Genomic DNA, 19578 nt, shown 5'->3' with positions numbered 1-19578 from the left:
CAATGAAATCAGTGAAAACATCAATATCAGCAGCATCTATACCAGTACAAGTATCACAACTACCAATTTCAGAACATGAACAAGAGATAGAATCATCTAAGCCAACAATATCACATGATCTACTTATCATACTATCTCTAAAATCTATGACAGCATCATCAGTAATAATGTCAACAAAACTAACATCAATCTCAGCACAACTATCAGGTGGATGTCTCATAGAGTCAAGCACATCAAATCTAATGATTTTACCAGCAAATTCCATAGTAAGAGTACCAGCATGCACATCTATCATAGCCCTAGCAGTCTTAAGAAATGGCCTACCCAAAATCAAAGATGAATGTCCCTTTTGCCTAAATCTAGCATCATCCATATCAAGAACATAGAAGTCTGCAGGAAATATGAGATCTTTTACCTTCACCAAGACATCCTCCAAGACTCCTTCTGGAACTACACAGCGTCTGTCAGCAAGAGAAGCGATTAGATTTGTAGGCTTAAGATCCACACCTTGAAGTTGAGCAAAAACTGATTTTGGCATGACATTGATAGCCGCTCCTAGATCTGCTAGAGCATCTGAAAACTCAATGTTACCAATGGTGCACGGTATGAGAAAGCTACCAGGATCCTTGCACTTCACTGGCATTGGCATTTGATAAAGAGAGGAGACAACCGCCCCTAAGTCAACTTTGCCATCATGCTTAAGCCTTCTCTTGGTGGTACACAACTCCTTCAAAAACTTCGCATACTTAGGCACTTGTGCAACTAGATCAACTAATGGAACATTGATCACCACCTTTTTGAAGATATCATAAACTTCTTTGAACATCTCAGCTTCTTTCTTTCTCCTTTCAGCCTTAATCACCCCTGTAGGAAAAGGTAAGACTTGCTCGCTCACTTTCTTCCCTTCCCCATCTTTTTCTTGCTCTTCTTGCAATGCCACATGTGGTGTTGATAAAGTGGACTTATTATGCGATGTGGAAGCAGGGGGAGAATCTTTAATGATAGCTTCCTTGTCCGTTGAAGCATGGGTAGTGACAGGATCTGCAGAGGTAATTGAATTCCGCTTCTAAGAGATATAGCATTAAGATTCTGCTGGGTGCCAACATTAGGGTTAACTATACTTGAGATGGCAACTTCCCTGAGCCTTGACTTTGCATGTTACTAATGCATTAGATAACTGCCCAATTGAGTTTGAAGATTCTGAATTTCTTGGCTATGTTGCAAATCCTTTTGTTCAAACTTATCCATCAGGAGTTTCATCATGCCTTCTAACTTTGAACTCTCATCTTGATTGGGCATAGTTTGCCTAACTTGTTGGAACATTTTACCACCAGAAGAGTTTATGCCTTGATTGAACTGTGATTGTTGAGGCTGGCCACTCCCATATCTGAGATTTGGATGGTCACGCCATCCAGGGTTGTATGTATTGAGTAAGGATCATATTTCTGGCCACCTTGAGTCATAGGCTTAGTGTGGTATACTGCATTACACGAGTCAACTCCATCATTTAGGTAAGGGCAAGAGTCAGTGGTGTGAGTAGTTAGAGAGCAAATAGAGCAAAGTGGCCCAATCAGAGCTGTAGAGTCAGCTTGTGAGATGAAAGCAGAGGAAGATCCCACAGAAGGAGCCATATTTTGGGAGTTTTTCATCTGAAATACAACCATTTTCTCCATAGCAGATGTTAACTTATCAATTTTGCTCTCAAGGCGAGACTCAGAATAAGATGAATGCAATCCAACTTCATTCACTTTAGCTTGCTGCCTAGTACCAAACTGTTGGGTATTTTCAGCTTTCTTTTCAATCAATCTCCAAGCAGCTTCAACAGTCAAGTCAAGAAGAGCACCTCCAGCAGCAGAATCTAGTAAATCTCTCTCAAGAGGCAAGAGTCCTTCATGAAAATATTGAATCAACAATGTATCTGAAATTTGGTGGTGAGGACAACTGGATAACAATGCCTTAAAGCGCTCATAATACTCATATAAGGATTCCCCAGACATTTGTCGGCAACCACAAATATCCTTCCTGATGGAGGAAGTACGATGTGAAGAGACTACGGTGCAGGGTCCCCACTGCAAGGTCCCCAGCCCTCTTGGCTGCAGGGTCCCCAGTGCTAGGTCCCCCCGCGTGGCATCACAAGTTACCTATCAGTTTGCCACCTTGTTACCAGGCATCCCCTACGGAGATCCTCCTTCGCCACACTCTCAGGAGACATATTCTTCGGGGCTTTTCACTTTATGGCTCTGATACCAATTGTGACAACCGCTCTTTCAAAACCATTTTAGATTAAATCCAACAATTTATTTGAATGATTAACCATGATAGAAAAGAAGAAACCTTAAAATTTTAAAATCGCTATCATGGTTAAAAGAAATAAACTTATATTACGAGCCACATCAATCGTTCACTTGGGCCTGGACTTTCAAAGTCCAGAAATATCATTCAACCGTTAGCCCAAACCAAACTTAAACTTTCAAACACACGAACTGATAAAACATTTTAATATAAGTCATAGAGCCCATTAGTCAAAAGTCAACACTTCAAAGAGCGTTACGCAGAGTCTAAAATGTCTCGGGCTTCCTCACGGCCCTATCATACCAGATAGTAGTAATTAAAAGTATTATTTTACATCATGATAGTAGATGAGCCCTATGTGGCAATATATAACAAGTCAGCACATAGAACAAAAGCAGGGAGGCTATACAAGCTAATCAGCACACTATGCCTCCGGAGCCTTCCCTGATGGGCCACCACCTGAACTATCGCCTGAAAATGTTAAACCACGGGGTGAGACAAACGCCTCAGTAACCAACTTTCCAACTCATCATACTAACACGTGCTCGAACTGATCATGTCAGTAGTGGTGACAGGTATTATTCTCTCAAGATATATCCATAGAAATATAATTTCAATCATCCAAACCCTCACTATGGGGGCCAACACACAAGCCACATAAGTCTATCCCTCACTCTGGGGGATCAATCAACATATGGGCCTATCCCTCACTCTGGGGGACGAATAAGAAGCCACAAAGGCCTATCCCTCACTATGGGGGACGAAAGAAGAAGCCAACCAATGTGCACCAATGGCGGCCTTACCACGTGGTAGGATAGGACTCAATCCAAAATCCAAATAACAACCAATCATTCACAATATAATAAAAATGTCTCAATCTTTTCTCAGTATAATCCATAAGATATAAATCATATATCTTTTCCAAACTTCTCAATCACAATTCCAAAAATCCCACAAGACAATTTTCATAGCTCAAAAGATATAACATATCTACTCAAGTTCCAAATATCAAATATTATTCTAAAAATAGCAAAATACTCACAAACAACATATTAGCACATATAACAAGTGGAAAGTGGTTACCTCTCGCCAAAGCAATACTAAGGATTACCACAAGGTCAATCCTTTGCTCAACCAATAATTAATCTACACAATTAATATAACCACATATTAATATAAAATTAATTAATTAATTAAACTTCTCTATATTATTTAAAGTTTTACTCTAAATTCCCGCAACTCTCATAACCCAAAAATTATTAAGTATTTTAGCAACACTTAAAATTTCTAACAACCCCAAATTATTTATTTACCACCTCCAAATTATTTACCTTAATAAAAAGGATTTTCAACAATTTCCAAATATAAAATTATTATATTATAACTCTAAAAATCCTCATTTAAGTTTAAACCTCAAAATCAAACTATCAAAAATTCAATAATACTTCAAATATTTATACTAAATAATCTAATCAAAACTTTAATGGTATAACTACCATATATATATATATTTCCATAAATAATAAACTTTTTAGCTACAATAATTATTTTAAAACCTCCAGTCACCCAATAAATAAAACTAAACCGATTAAAATCTCAATAATATATCAAACAATCCAAATAAATTATTTAACTTGAATTTAATCGGTAAAATATGGTATATCTCATACATAACAGATTTTTCCACTAAATAAATTAATTTTAAAATACTAAAACTAGCAATAGAGAAATCTAAACCGATTAAATTAACAACTCATTTACTTCTAAATTTCTATAGTCATCTTTTGTCAAAACTCAATACTTATATCATATATAAGTCTCAAAATTTTCTCTAATCACTATGGTAATACTACTATTAGGAAGCATAAAATATATATGAAATATTTATGAAGAAAGTTTGATGAAAAGAGATAATTTCATGTACCTAAAATATCTTCAAAGCTTGCCCTCTGCTTCACCGGTATGTTTTCTCTCCTCACACACACTTCCTTCTCCTCTCTCTCTTCCTCTCTCTCCTTCTTGCGCTTGCCGTGGGGGGGGAATGGATTGTGGGGGGGTATTAACACCCCCACACAATTATTGGGGGAGGGTTTTTTCAAAACCACCCCCAATTTTTTTCCACCCCCCCTCAACTTTCCACCGAATTCGGTGGAAAGTTGACTTTTATTTTTTTTTAAAAATATTATACTAATATTATTATATTAATTATTTATATTATTTTTATTATTTTTTTTTTAATTTTTTTTTTTTTTTTTTTTAAAGGATATTACAATTCTCCCCACCTAATAAGAATTTTGTCCCCAAAATTCAAACAACCACACAAGAAATAAAAACAAAAGTAACTCAAAGTGCTTACTAAGAAAACAGGTAAGGGTACTCATAACGCATCCGTTCCTCTGTCTCCCAAGTAGCATCACCGGGACTCATGCCCTTCCAAAAGACTTTAACAAGACGGATAGTTTTGTTCCTTAATTGTTTATCCTTAACGTCCAAAATCCGCTCTGGTTCTGTTGATAGGTCAAAATATCTCGCAACTCGACCTCTTCAGGCTCAATAACATGAGACGGATCGGGATGATACTTTTTCAACTGTGACACGTGGAACACGTCGTGTAAACTGGAAAGATGTGGCGGCAGCGCAATTCGATATGCAACAGGTCCAATCCGCTCCAAAATCTCATAAGGACCCATAAATCGGGGTGTAAGCTTCTTGGCTTTGATGGATCTACCAACACCAGTGACAGGTGAAACCTTCAGAAATACATGATCACCCACTTCAAATTCTAAAGGTCTCCTTCCGACGATCCGCATAACTCTTCTGTCGACTTTGGGCCATCAATAACTTCTGCTTGATCAGCTCAATCTTTCTGGTTGTGATGTCCACTAAATCTGGGCCAATAATTGTTCTTTCACTTAATTCAGTCCAACAAAGTGGAGATCTACATTCCTCCCGTACAAAGCTTCATATGGTGCCATCTGAATGCTAGCGTGATAGCTGTTGTTATAGGCAAACTCTGCTAATGACAAGTGAGTGTCCCAACTACCTTTTAGCTCTATAGCGCAAGCCCTCAACATGTCCTCGAGAGTCTGAATCGTCCTCTCAGTCTGTCCATCAGTCTGAGGATGATAAGCAGTACTAAACTTGAGCTTAGTGCCCATGGCTTCATGTAATGACTGCCAGAAGTTCGATGTAAACCTCGGGTCCCTATCTGAAATGATAGACTCCGGCACTCCATGAAGTCGAACAATCTCATCTATATACAGCTTTGTCAATCGTTCTAAAGAGTAAGTACTCTTGATAGGCAGGAAGTGCGCTGACTTAGTCAATCTATCTACAATTACCCATATCGCATCATAGCCAGCCGGGGTTCTTGGCATACCAGTAATGAAATCCATGGAAATACTATCCCATTTCCATTGGGGAATATCAAGATTCTTTAATAGTCCTGGAGGTCTCTGATGTTCTATCTTGACCTTTTGACATGTCAGACATTCATTACAAAGTCCGTGACATCCCTCTTCATTTTTGGCCACCAGTAGTTCTTTTTCAGGTCTTGGTACATCTTGGTTATCCCTGGGTGTATCGTGTAATTACTTCGATGCGCCTCTTCTAGAATAGTCCTTTTGATTTCCTCATTATTAGGGACACAAATCCTCTTCTTGTACCTCAGGATTCCTTCTTCACCAATTTCATAATCAGGCACACCATGGGTCTCCACTTCCTCTCGGATGCTTAGTAACCGGTCATCCTCCATCTGTGCAGCCTTCAAGTCTCGAAAGAACTCATAATCACCCAAAATTGATTGTAGAGTGGCTGGAGCCTCATGCACCACTTGGAGATCTCTCAATCTCTCTAAGCAGTAGTGTTCCTCCAAACTCATGTGAAACACATGCACCGTTTTCCTACTCAAAGCGTCTGCAACCACATTGGCTTTACCCGGATGATACTTAAGCTCAAAGTCATAGTCCTTGATGAATTCCATCCACCGGCGTTGTCTATTATTCAGTTCCTTCTGATCTATTAAATACTTCAGCTCTTGTGATCGCTGAAGACTTCAAACTGTGATCCATATAAGTAGTGCCTCCAGATCTTCAATGCAAAAACCACCGCCGCTAATTCCAGGTCATGTGTAGGATAATTTTCCTCATGTGGCCTTAATTGCCTAGATGCATAGGCAACCACCTTTCCTTCCTGCATCAGGACACACCCTAAACCCTTAAGTGAAGCATCAGTGTAAAGGGTGTACGGTTTACTAGGATCTGGAATAGTCAACACTGGAGCCGTGGTCAACTTAGCTTTCAGTTCTTGGAAAGCCGCCTCACACTTTTCACTCCAGATAAACGGTTGGTCTTTCTTGGTCAACTTAGTTAGAGGCATGGCGATCTGAGAAAATCCCTTGATGAATCTTCGGTAATACCCAGCTAAGCCCACAAAACTTCGTACCTCCGTCACAGATTTTGGTGTTTCCCATTTCAATACGGCATCGACCTTGCTAGGATCAACAGCTACTCCTCCCTCGGCAGATACTACATGGCCTAAGAACTTCACTTCTCTAAGCCAGAACTCGCACTTGCTTAACTTAGCATATAACTGATGATCCCTCAATATTCGCAATGCAATGTAAAGATGCTCTCGGTGTTCTTCCTCATTCTTAGAGTATATCAGGATATCATCTATAAACACCACAATAAACTTGTAAATACGGCCTAAAGATCCGGTTCATATAGTCCATAAAACCGCTGGAGCATTCGTCAAACCAAAAGGCATTACTAGAAACTCGTAATGTCCGTATCTGGTACGAAAGGCCGTCTTCGGGATGTCCTCTGCTCACTTTGTTCAACTGCCTGTAATCATACACATCTTAAGGCTCCCATCCTTCTTTCTCACACACAGTACTGGTGATCCCCACGGTAGACCCTTGGTCTAATAAATCCTTTTTCAAGTAACTCTTCGATTTGCTTTTTTCAGCTCTGCTGCCATTCAGAAGGTGACATTCTGTACGGTGCTTTAGAAATTGGAGCTGTCCCTGGTACTAGCTCAATGGAGAATTCAACTTCCCTTTCATGAGGTAAACCGGATATTTCCTCAGGAAATACCTCAGGAAACTCCTTTACTTACTCCCTCGATTTGGCTATACCAACTTTATTAATCCGTACTAACGGAAAAGAAAACAGCATACGCCTGACAACCCTTCTGAATACACTTAGTGCTTGAGTAGCAGACAACCACAAACGACCATTAATAGCCTCAACTATCGTAGTGCACAAAGGAAAGAGTTACTATCTTCCTTTTACAATCCAAAATGGCATTATTTGCTGATAGCCAATCCATACCAATATCACGTCAATACCCTTGAGGGGTAGACAAATCAAATCAATCACAGACTCACGATTCTCAAATTTAAGCACAAGACTTAAACACGCCTGTGTGGTTAACACAGTGGCTCCTGCTGGAGTTGACACTTTCAACATGTAGACAAATCATGCATTGGAAATTTAAACTTTTGAGCACATTCCGCAGCAATAAAAGAATGAGTGGCACCAGAATCAAACACACAGGTATATCATGTCCTTGAAGAGAGACAGTACCTCTAATCAGATTAGGAGACATACCAGCTTCCTCTCTAGTCAAAGCAAAAACTCTCCCGGCACCGTGGATCTGAAACTAGGAGTTTGCTGCTGTCCTCTGGATAATTGCGAGCTATATGTCCGAACTTATGGCATCGGTAGCATTTCCCAACACTATCCTGGGTGATTTCTCCCACATCTCATGCAAGGACCACTAACACTTGGTGTAGATCTGGCAGGCTCATGGTGGACACTCCGATCTCTCCCCTATACGGCTCCCCTGAGGCTGTCTCCTTTGCATAAAGCCCCACGGGCTGAATTCTTCTGATTCGGCTCTTGCCTCTGCTTGAGTTACCCGAGCTCCCATAACTATAGTTATTCTTTTTATTGATTCCTCCCATTGGCCTCATAAAACCGGAGAATCTGCCCTGGTTATCCCAACGTCGCTCTCCTCCTACTCTCGGGTTCTCTGCAGCTGTCATCCTGAGTTTCGTGCAGGCATCCTCAAAACTCTTAAACTCATATAAGGCCATTTGCTGCTTTCAACTCTGACTCTGCCTTGCCCGTTCTATCAATTGTCGGGCCATCCACTCTGGTTATCATTATGCTGCAGATAGGTAACATGCTTGGAGAGGTCAATAACTTGGCAATAAACTCATCCTCATGCATGTTCTCTTGTCGAAGAGCATAAAAAGCTGTTTCTTTTTCTTGTCTCATGGCTGGAGGAAAGTAGTGATCAAAGAACATCTGTTTTGAATTCGTTCCAAGTAATCCCCGAGTCATCTATGCCGCTTACACTCCTCCACCACCTCTTAGCTCGATCCCCAGTAAAACTAAACTACCGCTGCTTGTACCTTTTGGTAGGTATTACAGCCACAGCTTTAAATATTGTCTCCATGTCATCTATCCAAGCCTCAGCTTTGTCAGGATCCATACCCCCATCAAACGTCTTTGGGTGATGCCGCTCTATGTCCTTCCATACGCTTTTAAGGTTCACCGCTTCCTCTTTTCCTGGTCGCCTTTGTGAACTACTCTCTTCTCTGGTTCCTTCAATAGAACCCCTGTGGGTGACAGAATTTCTCACAGACGGTCCAGGAAGCCCACTCCCTTCAAACTCTTCCACAGCTTTCTTGACTCTCAAATCTTCCTCCATCTTCCGTACTCTCTCATCTACCACCGTAACTACCACTTCCCTTAACTGTTGCAGTAAAGTCTCTTGGTTAAACTGCAAAGGATTCGGTGGTTGATTAGGTGGGTTTGTGGATTCATCTCCACCCTGATCGGTTTGTCGGGATCGCGTACGTACCATCCTCCTTACCTAAGGATGGAACCCACCAAAAGAAACACAAAGTAAGGACAAGCACAGACACAAAGTAACAGGGAAGGTTATGTGAGATTATTATATATTGCCACTAAATGCAATGTAATGCAACTCAGTTCGCAGAATCTTTGGCTCTGATACCAAATTGTGAAGAGACTACTGCAGGGTCCCCATGCAAGGTCCCAGCCCTCTTGGCTGCAGGGTCCCCAGTGTAGGTCCCCACCGCGTGGCATCACAAGGTACCTATCAGTTTGCCACCTGGTTACCCAGGCATCCCCTAGGATAGATCCTCCTTCGCCACACTCTCAGAGACAGAGGCTCGGGGCTTTTCACTTTATGGCTCTGATACAAATTGTGACAACCGCTCTTTCAAACCATTTTAGATTAAATCCAACAATTTATTTGAATGATTAACCATGATAGAAAAGAAGAAACCTTAAAATTTTAAAATCGCTATCATGGTTAAAAGAAATAAACTTATATTACGAGCCACATCAATCGTTCACTTGGGCCTTGGACTTTCAAAGTCCAGAAATATCATTCAACCGTTAGCCCAAACCCAAACTTAAACTTTTAAACACACGAACTGATAAAACATTTTAATATAAGTCATAGAGCCCATTAGTAAAAGTCAACACTTTCAAAGGAGCGTTACACGTAGAGTCTAAAACGTCTCGGGCTTCCTCACGGCCCTATCATACCAGATAGTAGTAATTAAAAGTATTATTTTACAACATGATAGTAGATGAGCCCTATGTGGCAATATATAACAAGTCAGCACATAGAACAAAAGCAGGGAGGCTATACAAGCTAATCAGCACACTATGCCTCCGGAGCCTTCCCTGATGGGCCACCACCTGAACTATCGCCTGAAAATGTTAAACCACGGGGTGAGACAAACGCCTCAGTAACCAACTTTCCAACTCATCATACATACTAACACGTGCTCGTGAGGTGTCAAGTGGGACAGTTATTAATTCTCGAGAAACATAGATATATCCATAGAAATATAATTTCAATCATCCAAACCCTCACTATGGGGGCCAACACACAAGCCACATAAGTCTATCCCTCACTCTGGGGGATCAATCAAACATATGGGCCTATCCCTCACTCTGGGGGACGAATAAGAAGCCACAAAGGCCTATCCCTCACTATGGGGGACGAAAGAAAAAGCCAACCAATGTGCACCAATGGCGGCCTTACCACGTGGTAGGATAGGACTCAATCCAAAATCCAAATAACAACCAATCATTCACAATATAATAAAAATGTCTCAATCTTTTCTCAGTATAATCCATAAGATATAAATCATATATCTTTTCCAAACTTCTCAATTACTATTCCAAAAATCCCACAAGACAATTTTCATAGCTCAAAAGATATAACATATCTACTCAAGTTCCAAATATCAAATATTATTCTAAAAACAACAAAATACTCACAAACAACATATTAGCACATATAACAAGTGGAAAGTGGTTACCTCTCGCCAAAGCAATACTAAGGATTACCACAAGGTCAATCCTTTGCTCAACCAATAATTAATCTACACAATCAATATAATCACATATTAATATAAACTAATTAATTAATTAATTAAACTTCTCTATATTATTTAAAGTTTTACTCTAAATTCCCGCAACTCTTATAACCCAAAAAATTATTAAGTATTTTAGCAACAACTTAAAATTTCTAACAACCCCAAATTATTTATTTACCACCTCCAAATTATTTACCTTAATAAAAAGGATTTTCAACAATTTCCAAATATAAAATTATTATATTATAAACTCTAAAAAATCCTCATTTAAGTTTAAACCTCAAAATCAAACTCTCAAAAATTTAATAATAATACTTCAAATATTTATAACTAAATAATCTAATCAAAACTTTAATGGTACAACTACCATATATATATATTTTCATAAATAATAGACTTTTTAGCTACAATAATTATTTTAAAACCTCCAGTCACCCAATAAATAAAACTAAACCGATTAAAATCTCAATAATATATCAAACAATCCAAATAAATTATTTAACTTGAATTTAATCGGTAAAAATATGGTATATCTCATACATAACAGATTTTCCACTAAATAAATTAATTTTAAATACTAAAACTAGCAAATAGAGAAATCTAAACCGATTAAAATTAACAACTCATTTACTTCTAAATTTCTATAGTCATCTTTTGTCAAAACTCAATAGTTATATCATATATAAGTCTCAAAATTTTCTCTAATCACTATGATAATACTACTATTAGGAAGCATAAAATATATATGAAATATTTATGAAGAAAGTTTGATGAAAAGAGATAATTTCATGTACCTAAAATATCTTCAAAGCTTGCCCTCTGCTTCACCGGTATGTTTCTCTCGCTCACACACACTTCCTCTCCTCTCTCTCTCCCTCTCTCTCCTTCTTGCGCTTGCCGTGGGGGGGGGAAATGGATGTGGGGGGGTATTTAACACCCCCACACAATTATTGGGGGAGGGGTTCTTTTCAAACTCACCCCCAATTTTTCCACCCCCACCGTCAACTTTCCACCGAATTCGGTGGAAAGTTGACTTATATATATATTTAAAAATATTATAAAAATATTATTATATTATATTATATTATTTTCAATTACTTTTTTTTTTGAATTTTTTTTTTTAAAGGATATTACATACGAGATGCTGGGAAATACTTTTCCAAAAACAACCTTTTCAGCTGGTCCCATGAAGTAATGAATCCAGGAGGTAAGCGAAGAAGCCAATTCTTTGCAGAACTTTCCAAAGAAAATGGGAAGGCACGCATCTTAATCTGATCCTCAGACACACCAGAAGGCTTCATAGCAGTACAGATCATATGAAAAGTCTTCAAGTGATTGTATGGATCCTCGCCTGCAAGACCATTAAATTTTGGAAGTAAGTGAATCAATCCAGACTTTAACTCAAAATCAGTGTCAATATCAGGATAATTAATGCACCAATTTTGAAAATGCAGATCAAGTGAAACCAATTCTTGATAGTCCTAGCAGGATTAGCCATGCTACTGTCAGAATGAGAAGAGTCAGGAGAATTAGAGGAATCAGCAGTTAACTTAACAGAAGAATCACTTTCTATAAGATTGTTAGCTTGAGCCCTCCTTCTTTGATGAAAAGTCCTCTCAATCTCGGGATCAAATTCAAACAATTCTTGGCTAGAGGATCTAGTCATGCACGAAGCAACTATCACAAATCAAGTAAAATGAAAAGAAGGGGAAAAAATGCACCAAAAAAACACAGAGAGAAAAAAATCACCTAGAAATTAAACCTAAAGTTTAACCATTGCTCCCCGGCAACGGCGCCAAAATTGATGATGCTTTTTGTCGTTAAAGCACTCAATTAAACTAGGTCCTAATTGATTTGTAGTTTAGGATCGACCTAGGTCATTACTTCCAAGGAGCAATTTATGGGTTTCTTTAGGTAAAAATTCAGGTGATAAAAAAAATGTAATAAATTGGACCTAAACTAAAATGCAAAATTCTAATCCTAACTGGAAAATGCAAATGTCCTAAAATCTATATGAAAATTAAATTAAACTAAATAAATGCAATGCAATTTTTGGGGGTTTTTTTTTGAAGGAAAATAAAAATAATGAATAAAGAAAACTAATCAGAAAGCAAAGAAAATTAAGAAGTAAAAATTTAGAGATTTCTCTTCAGGTACGGTAGAGGGGACAACTTAGGATTTGCATGGATTTAACCTTCATAACCTTAATCAGTTAATTAAACAAAGGGAAGTGATAAGAGAGTGGAATTAATAAACTTAATTACCTACTTGAAATAAAGGGAACCCTTAATCTCAAAACCCTTAAACCATTAGAGAACTCATAACAGTATAAGGTTGGTCAATTAAGCTTATCAAAACCAATGAAGATATCTCAATTTAATTTTGGAAATTATGTTTCAAATTATCCAACTAAACAATCAGATAATCAACCAACTTAATTAAACAATTAAGAGGTGAAAGAACCCAAATTTTGCAATTCAAACCACATTGATAATTAAACTCATAATGAAAACTCAATTATAAATTCAATTAACAATGCAAAGGTTCCAAACATATATTCCAACAAGTGTCTCAACACAAATAAAATCCAAATATCAATTCAATCCAAGAATAAAATTGACAATCTAGAACTAAATTGTCTCAACAGAAATACAACTTAAAATCATTTAAAACTAAATAATTTTAAGTCCTTGAATTAAAAAGATAAATGAAGCATCACTCCCTTGTGGTCTTCAAGTGCTAGCCCAAGGCTCTAGTCTCCTCCATGCTCCTCCCAAGTTGCCTCCCTATAAGCTTAAGCTGCCATCAAATTACCTTCTCCTCCAAGCTTAATGACGTGGAGAACGGCCATGTTGGTGAGGAAATTGAAGAACAGTGGCGTGCGTCCTTGGCGTGGTAGTGGAGAGAGGTATTCAAGATACTGAATTCCCAATGATTTGAGAATGTATCATAGGCTATTCAAAGGCGGTGAGAGGCTTGACGTGAACGAGGGGGAGGAGAGAGTTGGCGTTAAAAAATGATGTACGTTCGCGTTGAATGGAGAAGGATTAAAAGGTATGATTTGGCGGTGGGTGAATGGTATCCGTGCGTCCTCAATGGAGAATGGAAAGGAGGTCCCTTTTGGCGTGAATATCTCCTCCAAAAATAAGGAAAATCTTATAATGAGGGAAAAGGAAATTTTTATGGATCCAAAGCTCAAGCCCATTAGTAATTAATTGACCCACTTGATATTAGCCATTGGATTGTGCTTAGATTCCAAGAAACAATCTTGCATCATTGGATTTCCTATGTGCCCCTTTCTTGACCTACATGAATTTAAGTGCATCCATTAATGTAGATTATATCCAAATATAATCAAAAATTAAATATTAAATCTGCACAAAAATTAGGCAAGAAAGTGCAAAACTTTCTAAAAATAATCTTTCTAAAAATATGAGACTTGTTTTCAAAGAAATAAGAAAACTTAATTCCAAGTCAAAAATAGGAAAGCACAAAATATTCATATTTTCAATCCAAAATCTCAATTTTTATGCAAAATCCAAAAATCAACCAATTTATTCAATAATGCATAAAAAGTCTAATTAAGCTCAAAATTATCATTTAAATCCTGAATTATTGTGGGATAAAATATATAAAAATTGGGCTTTATCAACTACCTTGAAAAAAATGTATAAATATAATAAATAAAGCGAATTAGGGTTTTATATTTAGGACCAAAATAACAGTTAAATGAAGTCTTATATTAAGAACCAGAGGTAGTATAAGAGCTAGTTGATTAATTTGAGTAGATTAAATAAAGAAGTTAAATTAGTTATTTGTAATAAATAAGTATTGTCTTTTCTAAAATATCCTTGCTAATCAAATGTATTGGCTAAAACTACTATTATTATAAGGACTTTCTTAGAAAAAAAATGTATAAATATAAAAGACAAAATGGATTGGAATCTTACATTTAGAATCAAAATAAAAATCAAACAAGAACTTATATTAAATATGGGAGACAGTATTGATTAGTAACACTTAACATCGTTGTCTTATTTTTAACCAGCATCTTCGTATCAACCTAAGTAGTAAACTTCGGGAAAAACCACGAATAATAAAAGTCACGCCAAGTCAGATTCTTCATATATAACTGGTAAATAGTACTATGATTTATTTCACAAACTCCCCAAAGGCGAAACGAAAGGGCAGGACCGCAGGAGGGTGGTTGATACTTGATAGTATATTGACAAAAATCAAAGCAGCCCTTGAATTTTAGGAACAGGCAAGCTGGGAGGACAGGGGAGGCAGCCGGAAGGAATCATCCCAAGCATGCTTGAAACTGACGGGATGATCCCTGGCGATTGATTGGCCGTTGAGGAGCATACAATGATCCCCCGACACAGTAATACGTGGAAGGATCGACAGCCTCCACAGTTCGAAAACCAGTGCATGACAACGTTACATTCAACTGCACACATGCGCATCCATTGGCGACTGTCACTCCCCACTCTGTTTTGTTCTTCATTGTCGCCCCTGTTCTTGTCTGTTTCACCGTCACATCACTTAACGAGCACTGTCCCTTGATCCCTGCGTTGTTCATTCATCCAGAATTTAACCTCATTATTATTCTGCCATGGATATTATCCTACAATATAACAACACTGGCAACTGTTGATTACTTACATCGAGCTGTGAAGCCCAGCAGCAGAACAGCCCCAAAAACTCTATTCATGCCTCTTAACTCTTTAAACTTAAGAATTCTGATTATGATGGTTCATAACTTACCCTGAGACTATCAAGGAGTAAAGCCTGTTTATTCGCACTTTACATTCATGAACAGTCAATTAGTGTATCGTAGTGCTGGTATACATGCATTGAACTCGTCATTAAAGTTTTTTAATGACCAGAGGCTTTGTAGCTCGGTGGCTGGACAGGGCGCCCATGAGTACGGGTCAAGCACAGAGTAATCGTACTCATGTCCAAAACAGCATGCGAGTGAAATCCATTATCTTCTGTTTCTCAGTCTAAATTTCTTTAATATTCTTATCAATTTATTGATATTATTATGAGAGAAAATCGTCATCTTAGCTTTCCCTAATCTGTTTAGGGTGTAGTTAGGCCGCTTTTATAATTTTTATTATATAATTATAGTCCTATCAATTTAATGTATTTTTTCGTGTATACGAGAATGAGTTGGAATTGACTTATGCTAATAATTACTCCTTGTAGTCCTACATTTCAGCTTTAAATTTAAGAAAGAGCGTGATCCATTTTATAAGTTTTAACTTTGTTTTGTCTTAACATTTAGTATATTTTTTCAATGTTACCCTTAATTATTTTTCTTTTGTCACATTTTTCCATACATTATCTTTTATTTTTTTCTTAGTTTATTATAAGGGTATATTTGGAAGTAAAAATATATTTATAATATATTTATTATTTTCAACTAACTTTAACTAATTATTTATTATCTGTGAATTAATTATTTAAAGTTTATAATAATACCAGGAGGAGCACACATCATGAATTTTTAATCTCGTCAACTAAACGTGCATTGAATATATTCAACAAGCATCAAGGTCTCAATCAAATCAGTGCACGCATTGACTTTTCTGTTAAGACAAGACATCATTACCATTTCATTATTTTCATCTCTACCCAATCACACTAAAATAAGTGGCATTCTGTCATCAACTACAGACACTTGTCTGGATCGAGTTTTGTGACTCTTACAAATCGAGGTTAGAATAAAAAGTTAATCCACAATGTGATTTAGATATGAATACTCCTGCTATCCTATCTATATAATAGAAAGGAGAAGGAATATTTTTCGTTATATTTATAAAGCAGGTAGATAATTTTTCATGTGAATATATAATTTTATTATTTCTTATTATAACGCAATATATATTAAATAGGAATAAAGTTGAAGAGCTATTAGATTTTAAGATAGAGTTAATAAAATTTAAGATTTTTCTTGATTTAGGTTAAACATCAATAAGATTAGAAGAGTAGATTGTTATAATAAAATCAGTTTCATGTAATTTTATTTCAATAGTATATACATATGAGAAGATTAATTTTTAAAGTCTGAAATCTAAATAAAAGTCAAAAACCAAAAAATGTTGTTTCAGTCGTTTTTTTTAAAAATTATCATTAGCATTTTTCACCCCAGCTACCTTTTCAGACTCAAATTTAAAGCTAGTTCTGGGATGTAAAAAAAAAAAAAAAATCATTCTATTAGGTTTTAAGCCATGCATAGTCCGCTTACTTTTGTAGGCATATAAATGTTTTTGCTGCACCACAAAAAAAAAAAAGAAAGAAACGTGTATCAAACTGTGTTTCACTTTTTTGCTTTGCCCCACCAGATCAGATTTTTTGGATGTTTTGATTTTCAATTTTTTTTTACAGCTAAATATTGAAGTCTAAAGCTATATATGGTGAAGCTGCCAACTCGATCCTTGCCTCTTCATCCCCCCAAATAATTCACATAATTGGCCCCCCACCCTGTCGCAATCTGAGACGACCACAAAAAAACACAAACACAACACGAGCCAGGAATAAACCATCCCTCCAGTGCAATTCCTCCCCCGGTTTCACTCCACTGTACCATCCCCTCAATATAATCTCGTTTTCCCCGTGGTTAGATATACTACTTCTCATCTCATTCTCCAGCGGTGAGTGATATTGGTTTTCACTAGTTCCTTCTCACGCGCCGCCCCTACCATGGTTCACCACCACTTTCTTATCCTCGCATTCCCGGCTCAAGGCCACATCAATCCGGCTCTCCAGCTCGCCCACAGACTCATTCGCATGGGCGTCCTCGTCACTCTCTCCACCACCGTTCGCATGCACCGTCGTATGGACAAGACATCAACTAACATCCCTGGCCTCTCCTTCGCCCCCTTCTCCGATGGCTTTGATGACGGTTACAAACCCGAAGAAGGCAGCGACGATTTGAAAGCCAGCGCCGAGCACTACATGTCGGAGTTCCGGCGTCGTGGCTCCGAGTCTCTCGCCGATCTCATAGTCTCCTCCAAACAGAATGGTGGCCATCCTTTCACTTGTATTGTGCACACCATGCTTCTTCCCTGGACAACAGAGCTGGCACGCCAATTTCATCTTCCTTCAGCGCTATTGTGGGTCCAACCCGCCACGCTATTCGACATCTTCTATTACTACTTCAAGGATGACAACTTAATCAAGAACAAACTCTCATCGGCTTCAAATTCAATAGAGTTACCGGGCCTGCCGCCTTTGGAACCGCCGGAGCTGCCGTCATTTATTACATGCCTGTCCGGCACTTATGCTTTTGTCCTGCCGTTGATGGGAGAGGAACTCCGAATCCTCCAACAAGAAGCCAATCCAACGGTGCTGTTGAACACGTTCGAGGAGCTAGAAGCCGACGCTCTAAGAGTCCTCGATGACAGTTTCAGAGCGATTGCAGTCGGCCCATTGGTTCCGTCGATTCTTTTAGACGGGGAAAACCTTTGGGACACCCGCAATGACTACATGGAATGGTTGAGTTCAAAACCAGAGTCATCGGTGATTTACATATCGTTCGGGAGCCTATGCGTGCTGCCGAAGAGACAGATGGAGGAAATCGCGCGTGGTTTAATTGACAGCGGGCGTCCATTCTTGTGGTCAATCAGAGAGGAGGAAGAGCAAGAGAAGGTGAGCGAGTACGCGGAGGAAATGGAAGAGAAGGGGAAGATAGTGAGGTGGTGTAAGCAGGCGGAGATACTGTCACACAAGTCGGTGGGGTGTTTTGTATCGCACTGTGGGTGGAATTCGAGCCTGGAGAGTCTGGTGGCGGGGGTGCCGGTGGTGGGAATACCTCAGTGGGCAGATCAGACGACAAACGCCAAGTTGATAGAGCAGGTTTGGAAGACCGGGGTGAAGGTGAGGGTGACAAAAGAGGAGGACGGCGCCGGAATAGCGAGAGGGGAGGAGATAAGGAGGTGCGTGGAGGAGGTGATGGGAAATGGAGAGAGGGGGAAGGAGGTGAAGAAGAAGGCGGCCGAATGGGGGGAGGTGTCGAGGGAAGCCGGGAAGGCAGGTGGTTCCTCTGACAGCAGGCTGAGGGCTTTGTTGGATGAGCTTGTCTCAGCCCCCAATAACTAGTTGTTAATTTGATTGTCGTTATAATTAAGAGTGATCAATTTGGTCTTACTATAATTTCTATTTACTGGGCATATGTACGAAGGCCTTGTGTAAAACAGAAACTAGGAATAGTACGGGAGGCAGTCCGCGGTGGCGGGTGTTAGTGGGATTGTGGAAGCTAGGCAGCTAAGACAACGCATGTTCCGTTTGTGCTACATAGTTTATATGTGGCTTACCGTTATCAGCCATTGCAAATCAATGAAGTCAGCTTATATTCAAGCTAGTTGTATGGTTGAAATTAGACACCCAGATAAGACGACATTTGAACGATATATAAACGCAGAACATGCCTATGCGTACACGCATTCCAACAAATGTGCCACATCTATGCGTGGGCGCATGTGTTTTCATTGTCGAGTGAGTGTTATGGGACTAGGCCAGTGAAGGGCCACCACACACAAACGAGGGATGGCACACTCCATGGCTGGAAACGCTTGAAGGAGTGTCGTAGTTCAATATACTCTTGTGTTAAACGACAATTCAATACTTGACATGTAAACAACGCTATATTCTATCACAAGAAGAGTGTGTTTGGTTGGTTGGAGCCAAAAGCCCAAAATATGATCCGTCCTGCCTCGGTACCACACCTAAGAGATATGACGGGACTGGGCACTTCGCGAGGCCCCCATGCAATCAATGCTGGTGATCCCCGTTCACCTTCATTATGTGGGCCCCACCGCATCTGCATAGGCTCAATTCTCTGACGTGTG

The 19578-nt window shown here is 38.7% G+C and overlaps 1 protein-coding gene across 1 annotated transcript; it reads left to right on the top strand.

The window, feature by feature from the left end:
- The first annotated feature begins 17048 nt into the window (after window positions 1-17048).
- Window positions 17049-19087, top strand: LOC114718414 (crocetin glucosyltransferase, chloroplastic-like). Its single transcript, XM_028903710.1, has one exon. The coding sequence runs from the start codon at window positions 17432-17434 to the stop codon at window positions 18827-18829; it is 1398 nt and encodes a 465-aa protein (XP_028759543.1). The 5' UTR covers window positions 17049-17431; the 3' UTR covers window positions 18830-19087.
- Window positions 19088-19578: the final 491 nt, after the last annotated feature.

The sequence above is a fragment of the Neltuma alba genome, unplaced genomic scaffold, assembly GCF_004799145.2.
Source record: "Neltuma alba isolate B1F8T4 unplaced genomic scaffold, ASM479914v2 tig00011850_pilon, whole genome shotgun sequence".
Classification (NCBI taxonomy): domain Eukaryota; kingdom Viridiplantae; phylum Streptophyta; class Magnoliopsida; order Fabales; family Fabaceae; genus Neltuma; species Neltuma alba.
Note: the sequence above shows the minus strand (reverse complement) of the source record. Positions and strands in the feature narration are given on the sequence as shown.